General features: G+C 46.7%; 1 protein-coding gene across 4 annotated transcripts in view; it reads left to right on the top strand.

The window, feature by feature from the left end:
- The window catches only part of SLC24A3 (solute carrier family 24 member 3), a 123,249-nt gene that overhangs the window by 74,394 nt on the left and 30,620 nt on the right, over positions 1 to 18,235 (top strand). For 3 of the 4 annotated variants that reach the window (XM_085054067.1, XM_085054065.1, XM_085054068.1), the window contains 6 exons: positions 6,194 to 6,268; positions 10,405 to 10,430; positions 11,999 to 12,052; positions 13,598 to 13,743; positions 16,198 to 16,358; positions 16,910 to 17,183. In XM_085054067.1, coding sequence (XP_084910193.1) covers positions 6,194 to 6,268; positions 10,405 to 10,430; positions 11,999 to 12,052; positions 13,598 to 13,743; positions 16,198 to 16,358; positions 16,910 to 17,183 — 736 coding nt within the window. The remainder of the gene's footprint in view (positions 1 to 6,193; positions 6,269 to 10,404; positions 10,431 to 11,998; positions 12,053 to 13,597; positions 13,744 to 16,197; positions 16,359 to 16,909; positions 17,184 to 18,235) is intronic. The other variant, XM_085054066.1, reaches the window with a different exon arrangement.

Genomic DNA, 18,235 nt, shown 5'->3' with positions numbered 1-18,235 from the left:
TCTGATTGCCCAAGGCAATTGGAAGAGTTGCAAACCGATTCCTATCAGCATCAAACCAAGGCTACTTCCTAATTGCCACAAAACACCATCACCATTTGAGGTTAAGTTTTCTCTGTCAAAATTTACACACAGATAAATACTGTGGATGTACCATTTGTAGGATTTTTTTCTCACATCATTTATAGTGCAAAACCGAGGGAAATCACAAAATCTGGTTTTTATTTCTGACAAGGACTGGCTAGTCTGAAGAGACTGGGAGATGTTTACTCTGTGCATGCCTTCCTGTCTACAGCTATCCTTGAATTCTGCTGTGGATCTTGTGGTCCAGCAGAGGCCTTGGGGTCCTGCTGCCTCGGCTCTGCGGGAATCTGAGCTAAAGAGACACACTGGTCCAAATAACTCATGGATGATTATGACTACCAGTTGAGCAGGAAAATATTTTTGGCTTTGTCCTGAGGTTTGGAGAGTGTCCACTGTTTCCATTCTGAGAATGTCACAGAGACAGATTGCTGCGGCAGTGATGAAAATATCAAGAGAGGCTTAAAAAAGCAAATATTCTTGGGGCAGTAATGAGGATAGATGGGGTTGGTGCGCAGTGTCCGAAGTGGGAGCTGGAGTGACAGCTGAGCTCTGCAGAGAATGGCAAAGCAGAGGTAAAATTAGGGGGCTGGTAATTGGAAGGAAGCTTTCCTCACAGCAGGTCCCTTAGATCATGGCAGCTTTAACTGTCTGAGAGAGATGGGTGTTTTAAGGTCTGGATTTTATTCTGGCCTGACTTGTGCTCATGTTTGGTGCCTTACTGAAGCCAGGAGTGGTGGTTAGTAATGGTCAAAGCCCCAAGCAAGCCTGAATGCTGCATCATGGGACTTTGGGGTCTTTGGACAAGATTATGGTCTGGAGACTGAGCTGGATACTCACAGTGTTCTGGGATATTTGGATGTGACCATGGGGCATAGAGGGAGTGTCTCTTGGTCCAGGACATCCTGCTGTGCTGTCAGTCCCAGCACAGGGGCCTCTGGCTGCTGCTGCTTGCCTGCTGGCTTTCTTGGGGCTCTGCACAGGGAGCAGTGGCTTTCCATGCAGGAATCTGTCTAAAAGGTCAGCTGTGACAGAGTGGTTCAGTGTGTCAGGAGGGGATGTGGGATCAGGACTCCTGCTGTGCTGGGAGATGTTGCCTCTGAGATCCTGTTGGACCTGCTTGGCTGATTCTCTGTCTGAATTATGGATGTGTCAAAGTGCCACTAGGAGCCCACCACCCTCTGAACCATAGTGTGTGTCTGCCAGGAAGGGTGCAGAGGCTCTGCAATGGCTTCTTGCTGACAGCCACAGAAGGATCTATAGCTTAATTTAATGTAATGATGAATACAAGTAAGGCACTGTCACACTCTCACATTAATCTCTGATGCTTCACTGATACCATGACCAGTGAGAAGGAGCAGGCAGGTGGCCAGGTCCTTGGAATTACCTGAGCTGAGCAAGGAATTCTTAAAATAATCAGCTGCAAAGCTTAAAGACAGAGCTTGTGCCCTGTCAAGGGAAATGGAGAAGCCCTGAGAGGTTGGTCTCTGTCAGGGCTATCCTGGAACATCAGGGCCTGGCAGGTTCTCTGGAGTCAGCCAGGGATGTTTGGCTTCTCAAGGATCGTAGGCAGTGTGAACCCAGCAGACTCTGTTTAAACGAATCCTGATTGTGTGGCTTCTGGTGTTGTGTTTGGAGAGATGAGGGAGCAGGATCCACACAGTACTGAGCAATGTCCCCACAGCACCCTGGAGCTGTGCACGTGCTGCATCTGGGAGGGTGAGCAGCACAATGTGTGCATGTCCTGGAGCTTCTCCCCTCCTTGCTCTCTTCAGCTGTGCCTCAGACACTTCAGCTGTGGGCTCTGCTGAAGGCCCATCTTTGAGTAGATGTGGCACTTGGGGACATGGGCTAGCGGTTGCCTTGGTGGTGCTGGAAGGACACTTGGACTCAATGAAGTTTGAGGTCTTTTCCTACCTAAACAGTTCCGTGATTCTTCAAACCACTGCTGGTTTTTATCTTGGCATCCTCTTCAGGGATGAGAGCTGAGATAGAGCCCTTTTTTTTTATGTAATTCTAAATGCATAGGACATCACTTAACTGCAAACTATGGCCAGCCTGATTCCCTGAAAATCAGTCCCTGACCTCCACCTGAGTTCACTGCTTCCTGTAACAGTGGCCAACAGTTGGTAATTTCTTTTGCTTTGGCATGAGATCCTTCTATGTTACCGTGGGGCTGATTTGAAGTTGCGTTGAGGGCTTGCTGAACAGCAATGTCAGGAGCACAGCCCCTTCTGGAAGGGACCCCAGCAGGCTTTAGAAAGCCCCTCCTCTGCTCCGAGGGCAGCTCCTACACACCAGGAGCAGCGTGCAAGGAGGCTCCACTGCACGTCTGGCTGCAGCTGATCCAAAGGGCTGACACAGCACATTGCCAGCCGGCTGTCATGGGTCAGGGGCTTGCAAGGGATCACAGCAAGCAGCAGCTTGTCAGGCAGCACAGATGAGAGCTCCAAAGCCAAACTGCAGCATCTGCTGGGGTGGTGTAACAGTTTCCCTAATCACTTCTGTGCAGTCCACTTCAAAGAGGGGCAGCCTGAGGTCTGACCCAGATTCTCTGCTTCTGGATGCCTTTTGACAGTGGTGGATTCACTGCTGGCACATCTCTGTTGACCTCCATAGACTCTTGAGGCTAATCGCTGCAGGGATTGTCTTTAATCTTTTGACACCCTCATCCAAGCATTCCAGCCTCTCCACATTAGCAAATTAAGTTATTAGCTCTTAATACCTAAAAATCTAGACCTTCTGTGCCAGAGGGCAACAGTGAAACAAGATTAGGGAGATTGCTTCCAAAGCCTAGCATTTCCCAGCAGTGTTTGTAGCTGATCACAGCCCGAGGATGTCAAGCAAAGAACAGGCCATGAGATGAGCAAAACCCCTGAAACAACTCAGAGTGAAGAAGACCCCTGAAGAACATGGATGTGGTTACATGCTTCCCTGGGAAGTTTAGCAGCCAGAATACCTAGGAGTGCACACGACTCTGGACTCCTGCAGCAGAAGCACAGACATCCCTGCCAAGGGAGCAGCAGCCCTGTTCTGCCACACATACTTGTCTCGGACCCATTGCTGCCATGGGCAGAGCAGGCTGGAAAAAAGCCAGCTGGATGGCCTCAGGTGATGGGTATCTCCTGGATGGGACAAGAGCTTCCACGCTGCTAAGAGGGGAGAAACAGTTTGGAAGAGCAGAAGAGACAAGGGTCAATTTTACAGAGGATAAATGGTTAAGTCCTTGGATGAGGCATGGGGCATATTGCCACTGAGGTCCTGGGTTCCCTGAGCCAACTTCAGTGCTACAGGCAGCAGATGGCAGTGTCTGATTTTAGGGGATTTTCCCTCTGGTGGCTGATCTCCACATGTGTGCTAGATGGAGGAAGTGGTGTGTGCTGCATGGGGCCACAGCTTAAGAAGGTGCAAACCTCAGAAATCAAGCTAGAACTGAGAAAATCTTGATTTTTCTGCTCTCCAGCCCTTCAAAAAGGGAAATGAACATTTTGAGTAGTAAATGTTATATGTAGGAGTTTGCAGGGTGAAGGTTTATCAGTGAGGAGCCAGGTGTCTATTATATGGGTAATTTTACCCCTAGGAGTGATGCTATGGCATGCAGGGGAGCAGGCTCTGTGGGTCTTGTGTGGACTCATCAGGGGATGCTCTCGTTCAAGCCTTGACTTCAGAGCTCTTCCTTTCAGCTCAGGGGAACTAACTGGGTTCAGTCCCCACTGAGTGGACAAGAGAGAGCTAACGGGCACTTGTCTGGGGTTTGAATTTCAGGTACTTAATTTGAACAGAGGAAATGTCACCTGACTGACAATCAGTGATTCTATAGCTGCCTCCCTATGCTCAGCTCCCACAGGACCAGCTCACTGCTGAGTTACAGTATATCTGATTTAAAACTCAAATTTGATCATGTTTTTTCCCAAGCAGATTGCTTCCCTGATTTCTTTTCAGCTTTGCTGATCTATAGTTTAAGTGATTTCCAGTGTGTTAGGATTTATGTGGAATCCTTGGTGGCTGCAAGGCACAACTTTGGCCTTCAGGCCTCCAGGACATGGTTCTGAGCAGCAGGATGAGAGCTGCCATTGTCCTCAGTGTTCATGAGGTCTTTCCACCCTCGGTGCGTGGTTGCCTTGTGTGCATGGCTTCCCTGTATCACATGGATCAAATGGTTCAAAAACTTCAGCTAGGTGACTTGGGCCCTAAAGGTGTCTGAGATTTAATTGCCCCACAGTTAGTGCATCAGGGAGACCCACTCAGATGTCTTTGAAATGTGAGCAGCCTGTACAGGTGCCAGGCATGAGCATGTTCCCTTCAATCCAATCTGGAATCAGCACAAGAGTCCTTGTGATTCCCACAGGATCTTGGTCTGTCAATTCTGTGTATTAGGTCCCTGTTAGAGGGCTGCATTTAAGCATCTGGATCTTAATGTGCCCATTCAGGTGTCTGAGGAAAGTTTCTTGGAAAAGTATTATCCTGCACCCTCAGGATTATTGTAGAATATTAAAGAACAAGAGAAAGACTACCTTGACTCCTTGTAACCAGGACACCTTGCTTTCACAGGTGTGCTGTGCTGCATGGTGACACCCCTTAGACCAGGGACAGAGTTTGAGACTGAGCCTGTTCCTGTGGGGGCTGTCATTTGTTTCAGAAATGTGACTTCTGTGTGCACAGCTGAACTTCACAGCTATAAAATCCCCACCAGCACCCATGCTGAGGAAACTGCAGAGGACCTTAAGCAGCATCTTGAAAGCTGAGTGAAATAAGGTCAAATTGTTCTATAAACTCTCCTGCAAGATTTGCTCAATCAGAATGAAGGGGTATATAAGGGAATGAAGGGACTAGAAGATGTGAGATTTAATTGAGGGTTTCTGAATAGAATTATGAACACAGCTTCATGTTTCTACATTTGGAAATTTCCATCAGAAAGCATCTCCATTCATCTGTGTGCCTTAAAATGTATTGTCAGCTGGTAAAAATCTGGTTTGACTCTCTTGTTTTAAAGGCCTGCTTTTTTATTTCAGGTAGGAGTTTCTGACATGTAACGCTTGCATAAAGAGACTTTACACTGGGCATAAATTACATCCATTTCAAAAAGCCATACTATTAAAAGACTGTAGAGATTAATGAAGTACAATGGTCAGTATCTTTTTACAGCATTTGTTTTGCTAGCAAAAATTCCAATATTGTAAGAGTTAATACAAAAAAAAAAAAGTGGAAAACTGTTTTTGCTAACACTCTGAAATAGAACTGAAAATGAAGTTACTGTTCACGTGACTGAGTTCATGCCACAACCATGACTGGAGAGTATGGTCAGAAAATTTATGTATATGTTCAGATCCAAATCAGTGTAAATGAATCATCTGGCATCTGCTTCCTTCAGCTTTACACCTGTGAAGGATGTGACCCATAGTGTTTGAAATCTGCTCCAGAAATGGGAAGTACAGATTTGAGGAGAAGCTTCTACTGAGAGGACTTCTTAGAGCTGCTAAAAATAGAATCATGCTGAAAATGTTACCACCACATGACTGCTTTTAATCTGCCCTTTCGAATACTGTTAATGAACTTAAGGACTAAGTCATTCACTGGTATTTTTTCTTCCAAGATCTGAATTGCAGGCTTGTGCAGCCTGCAGTGATAATTATTCCTCATTTCTATGGCTTTGGAAGGTGTCAAGTGACATGAACTGCACAGTAATCCCTTTTTATTCTCCATTGCATATAAACTTCTGGTTTTTGTTTATAACACTTCACTGGAGTGTTGACTTGAGTGTTTGTCCCAAAACCTGTGTAGATGCATGCAAAGCTGTGGTAATACCCATCAGTGTGGTCGTGCTGGTAAAGCTGAGCCCCTTCCTGTAATGCAGCAGCCCTCATAGACTCCTTGGGGACACACAGCCCCGTGTGGGGGACAGCTGAGTCTGCAGGTACTTCAGAAGTGGCCATTCCTATCTCCCTTGCAGCCGTTCTCCAGCAGCCACAGGAAGTGTTTCCTGTCTTGGGCCACCTCCTCGAGTCCCAGCATGTGTGGGGACAGCTCCCACAGTGACAGGCTGAACTTGGGCACACAGTGCTGTTGTGGCCATCATGCTGGCAAGAGCCTGGCTGACCTCTCTCTGTTTCCCCAGGTCGTCGCGCTGTCGTCGTGGAGTCTCCTTAGAGATTCGATCTACTACACGCTGTCTGTTGTTGCACTCATTGTGGTAAGTTTTTGAAGGTTCTTTCATCTGTGGGAGGCCACATCTGCTGCCACCTGTTAAGGGAACTTGCTATGGAATCACAGTCTTGTTTCTAAGACCCCAGCTCTAGCAGTCACATGGATTTTTGCTTGTGGAAAACCACTTGTGATCTCCCTGGTGCTGTTGGAAGGCTTGGCCTGGGGGCAGGAGATAGAGGAGGGTCCAGAGAGCCCCAGAGGGATAGCTGGGGTGGGGCGGGGTGGCCCCACTTGGGAGGGCCGACTTGGGATGCAGAGCCCATGTTCTGGAACCCCAGGCAGCCCTGCAGTGGATGGATCAGGGCTCTCCTGGCAGTGATCTTCATGACTTCCCAAAAAACACCTAACTAACCTGTAAGGAGGCAGCATTTGTGCCTGGAGGAGAGAGGTCCTGAACAATTCCTACAAAACATCAGGGTTAGTTTTCCCACACATAATAGGGGCAGGTTCAGTGTACGCTATCATCAAGTCCTCAAAGACTACTCTTTCAGCTTTTAGTGCTGGGACTACCGCAGTGTTCATCAAGCTCAGAAAATGCTCCAAATCTCTCAGAATTGGGCTATTCAGTGAAAAAATGTTGGCACAAGTTTTAGATAAAGACACTGCTATCAGTTTAGCATTATCTTTGCAACCAATACCAAACAATGCCAGGAAATATAAAAATTGAGTTTTCAGGTAACAGTTGCTTTTCTTTTTTTTCCCCTGCCTAGCCTAGTACCCTAGATTCCCTAAGAAAGGACGAGTGATTTTGTGAGGTTAACTTCTATATGAAACCAAGCGAGGGACTTTAGAGTCAGAAGAAGGTCACTTGCATTTCTGCAGTTCTGGGTTACTTTGATTAGTGTGTTCTAACAGTGAGTTTTGGTTTGTTTCTTCCTGCACATGCCTCCATTTCCAGATACATGCTGTATGTGCAAAGGCTTTTACCTGCCTCATCCCAAACAGAGGGTTTGTCTCAACCTGTTTGTACTTTTGTTCCCCATACTGCAAGGCCAGCCATTTTGTACCTGGTGAAAAATAACTTTTCTGCATAATTCTTAGCAATGAGCTGCAAAACAAAAAGAATTTATTTTCTCTTTGACGGCTTGACAGTAATACCAATAAGTGCTGCTAAACAACAAACAGGGCCACATGTACTAATTGTAGTGAATTCCATTGCATGAGCTTAAAGGCATCCAGTTTAAAGGCATTCTCTTAGTTCACTCCCCAGGAAGCACAGATGTGGGCAGCTACCTGGCATCTAGCCTCCTGGTGCTTGGATTGGGCATTTCATTTATTGCATGGAGGCAGACAAGTTGAAAAACTGTTGACACTGTCATCAGTTTTAAATGCTTTAAGCAAGGCAGGTTTTCTTCATGGCTGGTTCATCCCTGTGGTTGTCAGCTGCATCAGGATGTGGAGAACAATTCCCTACTGTTTTGTGTCCAGTGCATCCCTGAAATTCCTATCTACGTGTTCTATGCCATGAGAAAGTTGTATGGCTTGCAGAACAGACATCTCTGCTACCCTTAAGATTTTTCTTCTATACTTTATATCTGTACAAGCTGTTCTTCATAATTACAGAACCACAGGAATCCTTTTCTTTTGGGAGTGTACCTCAAAAGAATTATTTTTTTATATTAGTTATTTTGTATTTTTATATTAGTTATTTTTTCCCCGAAGTTTTGAGTTAGCTTCTCTCCAGCTGTATGCCCACTCCTCTGCTCCTCATATCAGTGGTGGAGTTCAAGGCCCTTCAGGCAGCCAGGGTAGCAGGATGGTGCAACTCCAACTCCAGGTATTGGTGGAGGCTTGAAGGCATTGCCAGGACTCCTATTCCCATGTTGCAGCACTACCTGGCTAATTTGGCTTGGGAGAGGTGAAGTGCATCCCATGTCTTTTGGTGTTACTCCATAGCAATCATTGCAAATGACTTAAACACCTGTTAGGGAAAAACAGAGAAAGATGGGTGGAAGGGAAAACATTTTAAGTGGTTAAAGGCTTAGCTTCCCTCCAGCTGATTGACCAACCCTTTTGTGTACAATATTGCTCCCCAGTTGAAGCCACGTGAGAATTTCTCCTTTCAGAGTCAAATACTGCTTCAGTTTAAGAGGTTTCTCCCTCCCTTCACTCACCCAGGAGCCCCTGGCTTCCCAGTGTCTCTAATTTTTCCTGTCCTTTTAAGACAGAATCAAACTGAATTGTTCCTCAAATTCTGACTGTCAAGCTCCCCATGGCTCAGCTGGGAGATGAGCCACAGGCTCCATGCAGAGCACAGCATAACCTGCCTGTGGCTCCCCCTTCATTAGATTTGTGTGCTCCTTTCAGAAGACACTTCTGTGTTTTGTATGCAGGGATCATTTTCCATATGAGGGCATTGAAACTTCTCTGCAGCTGGAATAGAGTCATCAATCGTGAAGAAATACATTGTTTGTAGAAGGTTGTTTTCATGGTGTTTTAAACACCAGCCTGTGGTGCTGTGTTAAAAGTTGCACTCCACTAGTATCTTTATAAATACACCTGAGGGGAAATAAATACATTCCTGCCAATGCTGGGATACAGCAACTTAAAAAAACTTGATACTGTGCAGGGTAAATCAATATGACTTGGTCTCTATTTGCACTAGAAAAGGAAGTGCAATGCTATTGTAAGAAATAGAGCAGTACAGACTCACCTGTTTGCTGCTGCAGGCCATTGATGAGAGAGAGCAAACTCTAAACCGCAGAGGTTAGAAGTGGATAAACCACACTTACCGCGCTTATTTCATCTTGATTCAGCCCCGTGATTTTTTTTTTTAACTTTATAATAATACTACAGTGCTGCCTTGTCTTGTAGTAGAGCCTGGCAAAACTTAATCTCTTGAAAGGAAGAAGATGCCTGTGTACTTTAACTTGAAGAGACACAGTCAGAGTTATTAGCAGCAAAATTGGGATGGGTGCTATTTTTAGTCGTGAAAGTCAATGCACACGCTTTCATGTATCATCACACCGAAACATTGTAACCTAAAACAGGCCTTGTCAGATTAGATCACGGTGACTGGGAACTGTATTTTACAACGTTTTGTGGTCATGTTTCCTTCCAGTAACCAGTGTAACTCTTGCCTGGTGCCGGCGGTCACACAGGAGTTGCTATTTACGGCTGTATGGCCCAGGGGAAGTGTTTACTGTGCTTTCAGGGCCTCGTTCCTTTTCTCTCCTGTTCCCTGGGGCGCAGCAGTGGGTGTGTATCCCTGGTATGGGCACGGCGTTTCCCTGCTGGCGCTTGGGAAGGGCCGAACGGACCGCGGCTCCTCGCTGAGGCCGGGAGAGCGGCTGGCGGCCGCAGCTCCAGCCTGCCGCGGGGGCAGCGCACGGCGGGGCACGGCACACGGGCGGAGCCGCACCGGGGGCCCCGCCGCGGCCATCCCGCTGCCCTGGGAGGAGAACCAGAGGCACAGGGAGCAGCGGGACTGCTGGAGCACGGCGAGGGGAAGGGCCCAGCCACGGAGCACGGCAGCCACCTGCCGGTGCGAGCCTTCAGCCATTGCCAGGGCGGACCCTTCCCTCACGCCCCGCGCCTTGGCACGGGTCCTTTCCCTCAGGGGAGGAGGCACATGCCCTGCCTGAGGAGGCCGCGCAGCACGGTTGGGAAAGCCAGGGTGCTCATGCATCGGCAGGTGTGCCAGAGGGGCTGTCACAGCAGCTACAGTCAGCTGGGCTGGTGGTCACCCTGAGCTGGTGGTCACCCTGAGCTGGGCCCAGCAGGACGTGGCAGCAGCTGCAGAGCTTGCTGTGGATCCGCTGGGCAGTCACTCGGTGTCCAGCCGAGAGCCGGCGGGGAGCAGGCTGTATCTGGTGAGACAGATGAGTGGGTCAGAGGGCTACAGACATGTCTCTGGCTCATGGCTCTTGTCCCTTTAACTGCTGCAATAAGCATGGTTAACACAAGGATCCAGGGGCATTTGGGAAGGAGTACCTGCCTGCCTTGACTAGGTGAGAGAAACTAAGAGTTGAGAAGTTCAAAGGCAGTGCCAAAATACACCTGAGCCTAATGCCGTTACCATGAGCCCTGGTTTGCTTTACTCTGTCCCCTGCCTCAGGTGATGTGCTGTTTTCAACCGTGGTGTTGTGTATAACATGCTAATTTTAAATCTTTTCTCCACAGTTTATTTATGATGAAAGAGTTTCCTGGTAAGTGAATCCCTTTTCTTTTAATTTTTTTCTGGTTATGTCACTGAAGCTGCTGTAATTAGTGTTCATGATGAGAAAAGGAGAAAGCTAAAAAGTCCTGCAGGGCAGCAAATTGCTGCTGTGTGAGAAACATCAGCACAAGATGGTCTAGAATAACTAATTCTTGAGGTAGAGAAGAACATCCAGGAGAGTGTCACCCAGACTGTTCCTAGTACAGCAGCAGTGGTCAGTACCCTCTGCACGCCTTGTGGCATTTTGGGGATGGCAGTGTGCTCAGCAGATCTGTGCTGTGTCAGAAGGGGCCACCCAAGTAGTCATAAATAAGCGTATTTCAATATTTGGATTTTTAATAATTTAGTGAATGGCCAGTTTAAAGAAAAAAAAATCCCAGTTAATGTACTTAAGTGCAGTGCAGTAGGTATGGTAGGCTGAGAGGGCTTCAGACACTTTTCAGTTGCTTTGGTCTGATGGTTTTGTTTCCAGCATGTCCTGGAGCTGGAGGTGACAGTGGAGGTGACAGTGGTGGCTTTGGTGTCACTGGCAGCTAGTGTCATTTGTATTACAAGCACTAGGGAGCATCAGGCCGCTTGGGCTGGTGTTTTCCCTCACTGGCTCTTGCCCATTTCATCAAACACTCACTTTTGCAATGCCCTGGTTTTCTTTGTTGATTTTTTGTGGGTTTTTTTAACTGAAATTCACTCGAGGGCCAGTTGTATTTAACTGTGCTCTTAAAAAAAAAACAAACCAGAATGCAGAAGTTGTGTGTTAAAACTTCAGAAGCAGGGAATGAGACATTGATATAGTTAGTGCAATATCTCAAAATCCTTAAGGAGAAAATGTTCTGTGAGTTTTAGCATATAGTAGTTTGTTAATGGATGATTTCCACAAGGACTTGCAGTTTGCCATAGGGAGCTATGCAGAATACAGCATTGCAGTCAATGAAAAAGATTACCTAGAAACAAGCTCTAAAAGTTGTACTAGAATTTGTTCTCATACAAATTTAATTGTTTCCTTAGTTTGATACAGGAACAGCAGAGGGGAAAAAAAGCCCTATCAGTATCTAATCAGCAGTTTGAACTGCTGCCTAATGTATTCTCAGGGCTAATGAAGCAGCAGTAGCAACAGAGCAGCTGCCCCTTGCTCAGGTTGTCTCAGCATGATTGGCGTGCTTTAGCATGCTCACAGAGCTCAGCATCCTTCTTTGCACCCCTGTAGGCAGGGTGACTGCTCCCCCCCTCAGCTACAGCCCCCATGGTGTTCTTACAGAAGTGTTGGTGGTCCTTGGGTGTGGCATACGATTTGTTCACTGGGTTTTGTCACTTGTTCTTAGCTGACAGGTCAGTTTGGCCAAGTGAAGTCACAGAAGTCAGGAAAATCAAAGGGGCATCATGCATGGATGTGGGAGCTGTTTCTTTCTGCATCCCATTTTTGTAGAGGAATCTTAAAGCAGCCCAGAAGGGTCAAGCCTTTCTGCATGCTTGTGGTGTGACAGATGGGGGAATGGTTGAACAGGGGCAGCTGATGCCATGCCCTACTCTGATGTCTTTATGTGTTGCTCTTGTTTCCAGGTGGGAGTCCTTAGTCTTAGTGCTGATGTATGTCATCTACATCTTTATAATGAAGTAAGTCAAATGTGCCCTCGGTGTATTTAAATTCTAAGGCTCCCTGCTTTCCTTGCCTCACCCAGCCCTCACAAGAAGAAGAAGAAACAGCCCCCAGTTCTGTCAGGGGAGGTTTAGCATGCTATTAGGGAAAATTTCCTCACCAAAAACGTTGTCAGGTGCAGAACAGGCTGCCCAGGCCAGTGGTGGAATCACCATCTGTGAAGGGGTTTAAAAGATGTGTAAATGTGGCACTTAGGGACATGGCTTGGTGGTGGGCTTGGCAGAGCTGAATTAACATTGGACTTAATGATTGTGGAGGGTTTTTTCAACCTAAACTATCCTGTGAATCTGTGCTTTGTGGATCTTGCCCTGTGTGAACTGACCAAGGCTAATGCAGCAAATCTGGCAGAGCAGAGATGTGGATCCATCCTCAAGTCCCACCAAAACAGTCTCTTCTGATTTCACTTTAGCATCCCTACTCAGAAATAAGCAGGAGTGAGATTCCAGTCTGCTTTTTATGGGTACAAAGCTCTGCAACAGTTCTCATTTGCCTGAAGACCCGTGATAAAACTACAGCATAGTCAGCAGTGATTTTCTGAGCATCTGACCTGTGTGACTTCTTTCACACAAGTTCCTGCTAGTAAAACTAGTCTGATCTGCTGTTTGGTTCCCCTCCTCCTCTCTTGTTTTCAAAAGCCAGTGGAAAGGAAACCCAGATTTAAACTGGAACATTCAACAAAACCTACCAGCTGCCAAGCACACCAGTGGTCTTGTCTCCACAAGTAAGACTAGAGATTTGTTTTGAAATGATGAATAGAGTAAATATTGTGAGAGCAATTCTCAGTGAGAACAGCAAAACACTCAGGCTGGCTGAAGGCAGCATAAGACAGAATTCATTTAATAATTAGAAATTTTTACATGGAGGGTAGTTTCACCCTTGCAACAATTAACTCACCAGCAAGACAGTTGTAATGTCTGGGTTTTTTTGGTTGCTTTCTTCTGAAAGCAACATTGTAGTGTGTACAGGCTTTTCAGACTTGTTTGGATATAGCTCGGAAGGCTGTCACCCTAGTCAGGGACCTCGGCCAGGTGTTTATATACCCTTGCCTTTGAGAGCGTGATGAGAGCCTTGGCTCATATTTGTGATGCTCTAAGAAACAAGGATTATACCCCAGCCCTGCCAAAGCTGAGATGAATTTAACACTGGGTGTTGTGTTTCTGTGGTGAGTCCTCCCAGGTAAAACAATGCTGATACTCAGGTGTGATTATGTGATAAAAAATATACTTGGATAGTGGCAAGCGAAGGTTACTCATGATACAGAACATTCATCACACCTAATGCATAAAGATGCATGTCATTCAAGATCCATGGCTTCTATCTTTCACAGCCTTCTGGGTACAGAGAGATTGCATTTTACAACAATTTATCTAGAGCTCTGGGATCCTCCTTAAAACCAGAGGTGTTTTCTTCCCTCCCTCAGTTGTATTGCATAGGATACAAGTCTAGGAAAGGAGGACTGTCAAGAAGTGAAGGTACATCCTGAGTTTGTTTCATTTGTGCAGGTACAACTCAACCATACATCACTGCTTTGAGAGGAAGACAAAAAATTCTGCAAATATGGTGAATGGTTTAGCAAGTAACACGGAAATGGACGACAACAGCAACTGCGATGCCACAGTGGTGTTACTAAAGAAAGGTAACTGTTCCAGTAAGTCACCCTCTTGCTTGCATCATGATCACACGGTGGGAACTGCTGCTGTCTTGTAAGCTACAAAATAAGAGTGGGCAGGTGGCCCTTTTGGAGCCCCCCTCCCAGCTGGGGGTCACAGTGTGGTTATCCTGGCCACCACGTGTTGTGCCACTGGAGATGTCTGAGGCCTCTTGTGGTTGATTCTTGCTAGTGGACAAGTGCTTGGGTATAAGTACTCCTTCAAGCCCAGGGGCTGCTTATCTAGCCTGTTACAGCCATTTTAAGTCCTTCTGTGGGCACTGTTACTCTGCACCGGAGTTGCCTATTTATATAATCTACAGTTAAATTTAACTCCATTCCAAAGGGACATAAAATGAGTAAGAAAAAAGGCCCTACTTAGACCAGTATATAGTTTACCTCCAGTGAATGGAGGGTGGGGACTCACTGTGGGTCTGGGTAGTGTGCTCTTGCTGCATGTGCTGTCTTTACCATGCACAGCTTTTCCATGTAAGTGGTCTTTAAGGGCATTTCACTTTGGCTGAAATCTGTTCCAGTTTGACTTTTGTCACGATCATGTATAAAAATGGTTGTGTTTCTTCATCTTAAGAAAAATTCCTCCATCCCATAGTGTAGCAGTAGTTCAATGTCTGCATTTGCAAGGATGTGCTAAACTGTATTTGCAGTGGATTTTTTTTTTTTTCTGAAACCAGTCAACAAGCATGTGCAATATCTGCTTGGGATGTATATAGTATGTTTATGTAGCCTCTGACTACAGATGGGCTGCCTCTTTTGTTTTGCTAGTCTATCAAAAAAACCAACCAACCAAAAATAGATCTCTTTTCCTGCAAATGGTGATTGAGAGGCATAGTCTGTATACAGTAAGCAACTAAACATGAAATGTAGTGGGGTTTATTTGCTGACAGCAAACACTTGGAGTCTGTCAGCTCTCAGTTACAGGCCTGTTGCAGAGGGAAGGCTGTGAGGAGTGCTGTGCACTCTATTTTGGAGAAGCTGCTTTTATGGGGGCAGCTCTCTGTCTCTTGTAGCTCTCCACAGCAAAACTCTGCAGGCAAGATACTCTGCAGCAGGAAAGCTAGACTGGGAAGGCTCAGCCTCAACTCAGGCCTTGCACATCCAACTTCAGTCGGTGGCCTCAGGGTTAGTTCTGATTGTGGGATTTGGTTTAAATGTCCCCACAATGTGTCTTTGCATACTCTGCTGGTAACTTTTTGATTTGGACACTTGTGGTTACTCACACTGGCTGAGGAAGGAAGACGAAAGGATTGCTTCATCTTCTTGCAGATTGTTCCTGTATTTCCTTGGCACTGGGCCACAGAAGGCCCAGAGAGGCGGGTGGTGCTGCTTTGTGTCCCAGCCAGGGGCACAGGGCCACAAACAGCACCTGTTGCAATGGGGTACATGAGGGTTTCAGACACTGTCTGTTTTCTGAGGCCTTTTCTGAGCAGAGAACCGAAAAGTCCAAAGCAGAAAGATTTCTGTGTTTGGAACTGTTCTTCCAGGCGCCACTCAACAAGTGCCAGTGTGGAAAAACTCACAAGGAAAAGCTGTCTGGTTGGTTTTTGGTTTTGATTTGTTGTTTTTGGGGGTTTTTTAAATATGGAGGAGCTCACATATCTACCCCAATCCATGGAAACCTCAGTGGGGATAAAAAAGTGACACAAAGGCTGAGGAAATAGTCTGTTGTAAGACTGACAGTGGTGGTTAAAAATAGTAATGCCACAAAACATTTGCCAGTGTTAAACACTGGTTTTAATAAACCAGTGCAGAAGTGTGTTGGGTAAGGCCTCAGGTTTCCCTGCTGCCAAGTCCCAGTCCTGGCACAGGATTCACAGCCCAGGGTGGCATCCAGGTGCAGGAAGGATGAACCCCAGAGGCAGTGGGCATCAGCACTGTGCCTCAGGTGGAGCACAATTCTGGGACCTGCCTCTCTCTCCTTGTCCCTTTGCTCCCACACTGTGATTGCTCTGGCACATGCACTTGCTGCAGGGTTTGGTGGCACTTCCCAGCCGGGAGCTGCAAGCCCAGGGTGCAGGAACCTTCTTTTCCTTTCTGTTGGTACTCTGCAGGAACACAGTTAATGGTGACTGATGACAATATCCTCACAGAAGTGCAGGTGACAACTGGAAGTAACTGCCTTGGTGGGATAGCTGCTGTTGAAGCAGTGGTCTGCTTAATGCAGGCCTGCGATGAACTATGCAGAGCAGATGTAGTTCTCTGTAAGGAACATGACTGGTGATACCATGTTGACAGGTTTTTTAAAAACAGGAGTATAAGGTATGTAGAAGGCAGAAATTAAAGAGAGATGAGGCCTATTTTGAATGGTGTAGCTGAAGGAATGGTTCTTACAAAGAACTTCTGGAACCCATGGGTTTATTCTTCTGAGAGCCACACAGAGCAGAGGGAGAGACTACTGGAAGAAGACCTCAATTTCTTTTTGTTCCTTGGCTGCAGGAAACTTTCACCGTAAAGCCTCAGTGATCATGGTTGACGAGCTGCTTTCTGCCTACCCACACCAGCTTTCATTTTCTGAGGCTGGGCTCCGGATCATGATAACCAGCCATTTCCCTCCCAAAACACGTCTCTCCATGGCCAGCCGCATGTTAATCAATGAGGTGTGTCTTTTATCTCCCCCACCTGCCCTTCTCCTCCTGAATTTGCTTTTTCCAGTAGCAGTGTTTGGGTTGAAATGCAACTCTGGTATTTCTTCTGGACCCCTAGTAGTGCTCACCCAGATTTTATCCTTCTGACACTGATTTGAGTAAATCATCCCTTGCTCACTGTCCCCATGGAAATTTTAGCAGAGGTTGTTTTGCAGTTTTGTTACATGTAGCTGTTGCTCACAGGAGGTGCCCCCTGCATTGATCTCTTTAATAATATGGTGCTACCCTGAGACTGCACTTAGTGTGTCACTGGTGTTGGAGTACTCCTGGAGTCAATTCGACAGCCACTGGACCTTCTCTTGCAAAAGTTGTACATGTGAGATTTATCTAGTGGTCTGCAAGCAAGAATCGTGCTGTACGTGATGAAAATCATTCCTTTTGCTTTTAAAGCCACATTTTTATAGAATTGTATACACACACCTTTCTCTGTTCCTACCTTCCACTTTAAAAAAATCAAATTTTAAAAAATTTCTCTTTCAACAAGACTTTGCCTTTATTTACAGAGACAGAGGCTGATCAACAGCAGGACATACACCAATGGTGAGTCAGAAGTAGCAATCAAAATACCCATCAAGCACGTGGTGGAGAATGGAACAGGCCCCAGCAACTCTGCTGAGCGGGGTGTGAACGGCACGCGGCGGGATGAGGATGTGGCCGAGGCCGGGAACGAGAATGAGAATGAGGATAACGAGAACAACGAAAACGATGAGGAAGAGGAAGAAGATGATGATGATGATGATGACCATGAAGGGCCATACACACCTTTTGACCTACCCTGTAAGAAGTTCCTGGGTTTTTGTGGTGTTTGTGTATGCTGGAAAGCATTGCAGACACAGGTTGAGGTAGAAGTGTCTCCGAGAGCTTCCATCAGCTTTCACTGTGCAGTGAGGCTCCTGGTTGCATGTAAAAGAGGAGGGGAACTGGGAAGCAGCAGGAACCTCTCAGGGTGCAGGCTCCTGGGGTTGGGCACACCTCTGCTGAAGCTGCTGTGTTGGCCCTGTGCAGCTGTTGCAGTGACAGGGGAGACACATCAATCTCCACAGAGTGGTTTCTGTCCCCAAAACACAGCTCACCCTCTGGAGATATGGAGCCTCACTGTGGGGGAGGCTGAGGGTGGCTGGGCTGCTGGCAAGGAGCCTGATTCAGGTCAGGTGTGTTCACAACTAGGACAAAGCTTTGCTGGGAGGTGAGGTGTGCTCTTAACCTCGGTGGGACAGTGCAGTGCTAGTGTGGGCAAGGCACTGGTGATGCTGACATGGGACAGAGACAGAGGGTGGTCCTGGGTGCCTCTGCTTTCCTGCTGTTCACGAGGCACTGTCACAGTGCTTCTCACTCTGTATGGAGGGCTTAGAAAATCAGGGCAGCTGCATGACTCGTGCTGCAGGTTGCTGAGCACTGCACCTTCAGCATGGAGATCTTTTAGCCTAGTCCCTCTTACCATATCTGGGCTCTGGTCCCAGCATGGCTATAACATATCTCTCTCCTGCCATTGAGTCACAGTTGCCATAGCTGGCAGGATCTTCTGGGTTGCAGGTGAGCTGGAATACTGTAGGGACTGGTCCTGTCCTTTACAGGCAAGATACAATTTCAGGAACTCCTGTTCAGATCTCACTCAAACAGCATTTCTGTAGTTCAAGTAAGGAAAAAAACTGAGCCTTAAAGAGAGTAGTTTAGATGTCCTATGGACTTTGATTGTATATGAAAGACTGGCATGGACCTCTGGAGATTTTTGGTTCCAACCCCTGCTGTCACAGTCCACTCATAAGCGGACGTGGGATGGTTCATACCAGCTATGATCTCGGAGTGCAAAAAGAAAATAAAGCACAAAT

This window comes from Lichenostomus cassidix, chromosome 3 (assembly GCF_008360975.1).
Source record: "Lichenostomus cassidix isolate B80296 chromosome 3, HeHo_3.0, whole genome shotgun sequence".
Classification (NCBI taxonomy): domain Eukaryota; kingdom Metazoa; phylum Chordata; class Aves; order Passeriformes; family Meliphagidae; genus Lichenostomus; species Lichenostomus cassidix.
The sequence above is the reverse complement of the archived record's forward strand: the minus strand, read 5'-3'. Positions and strand labels throughout refer to the sequence as shown.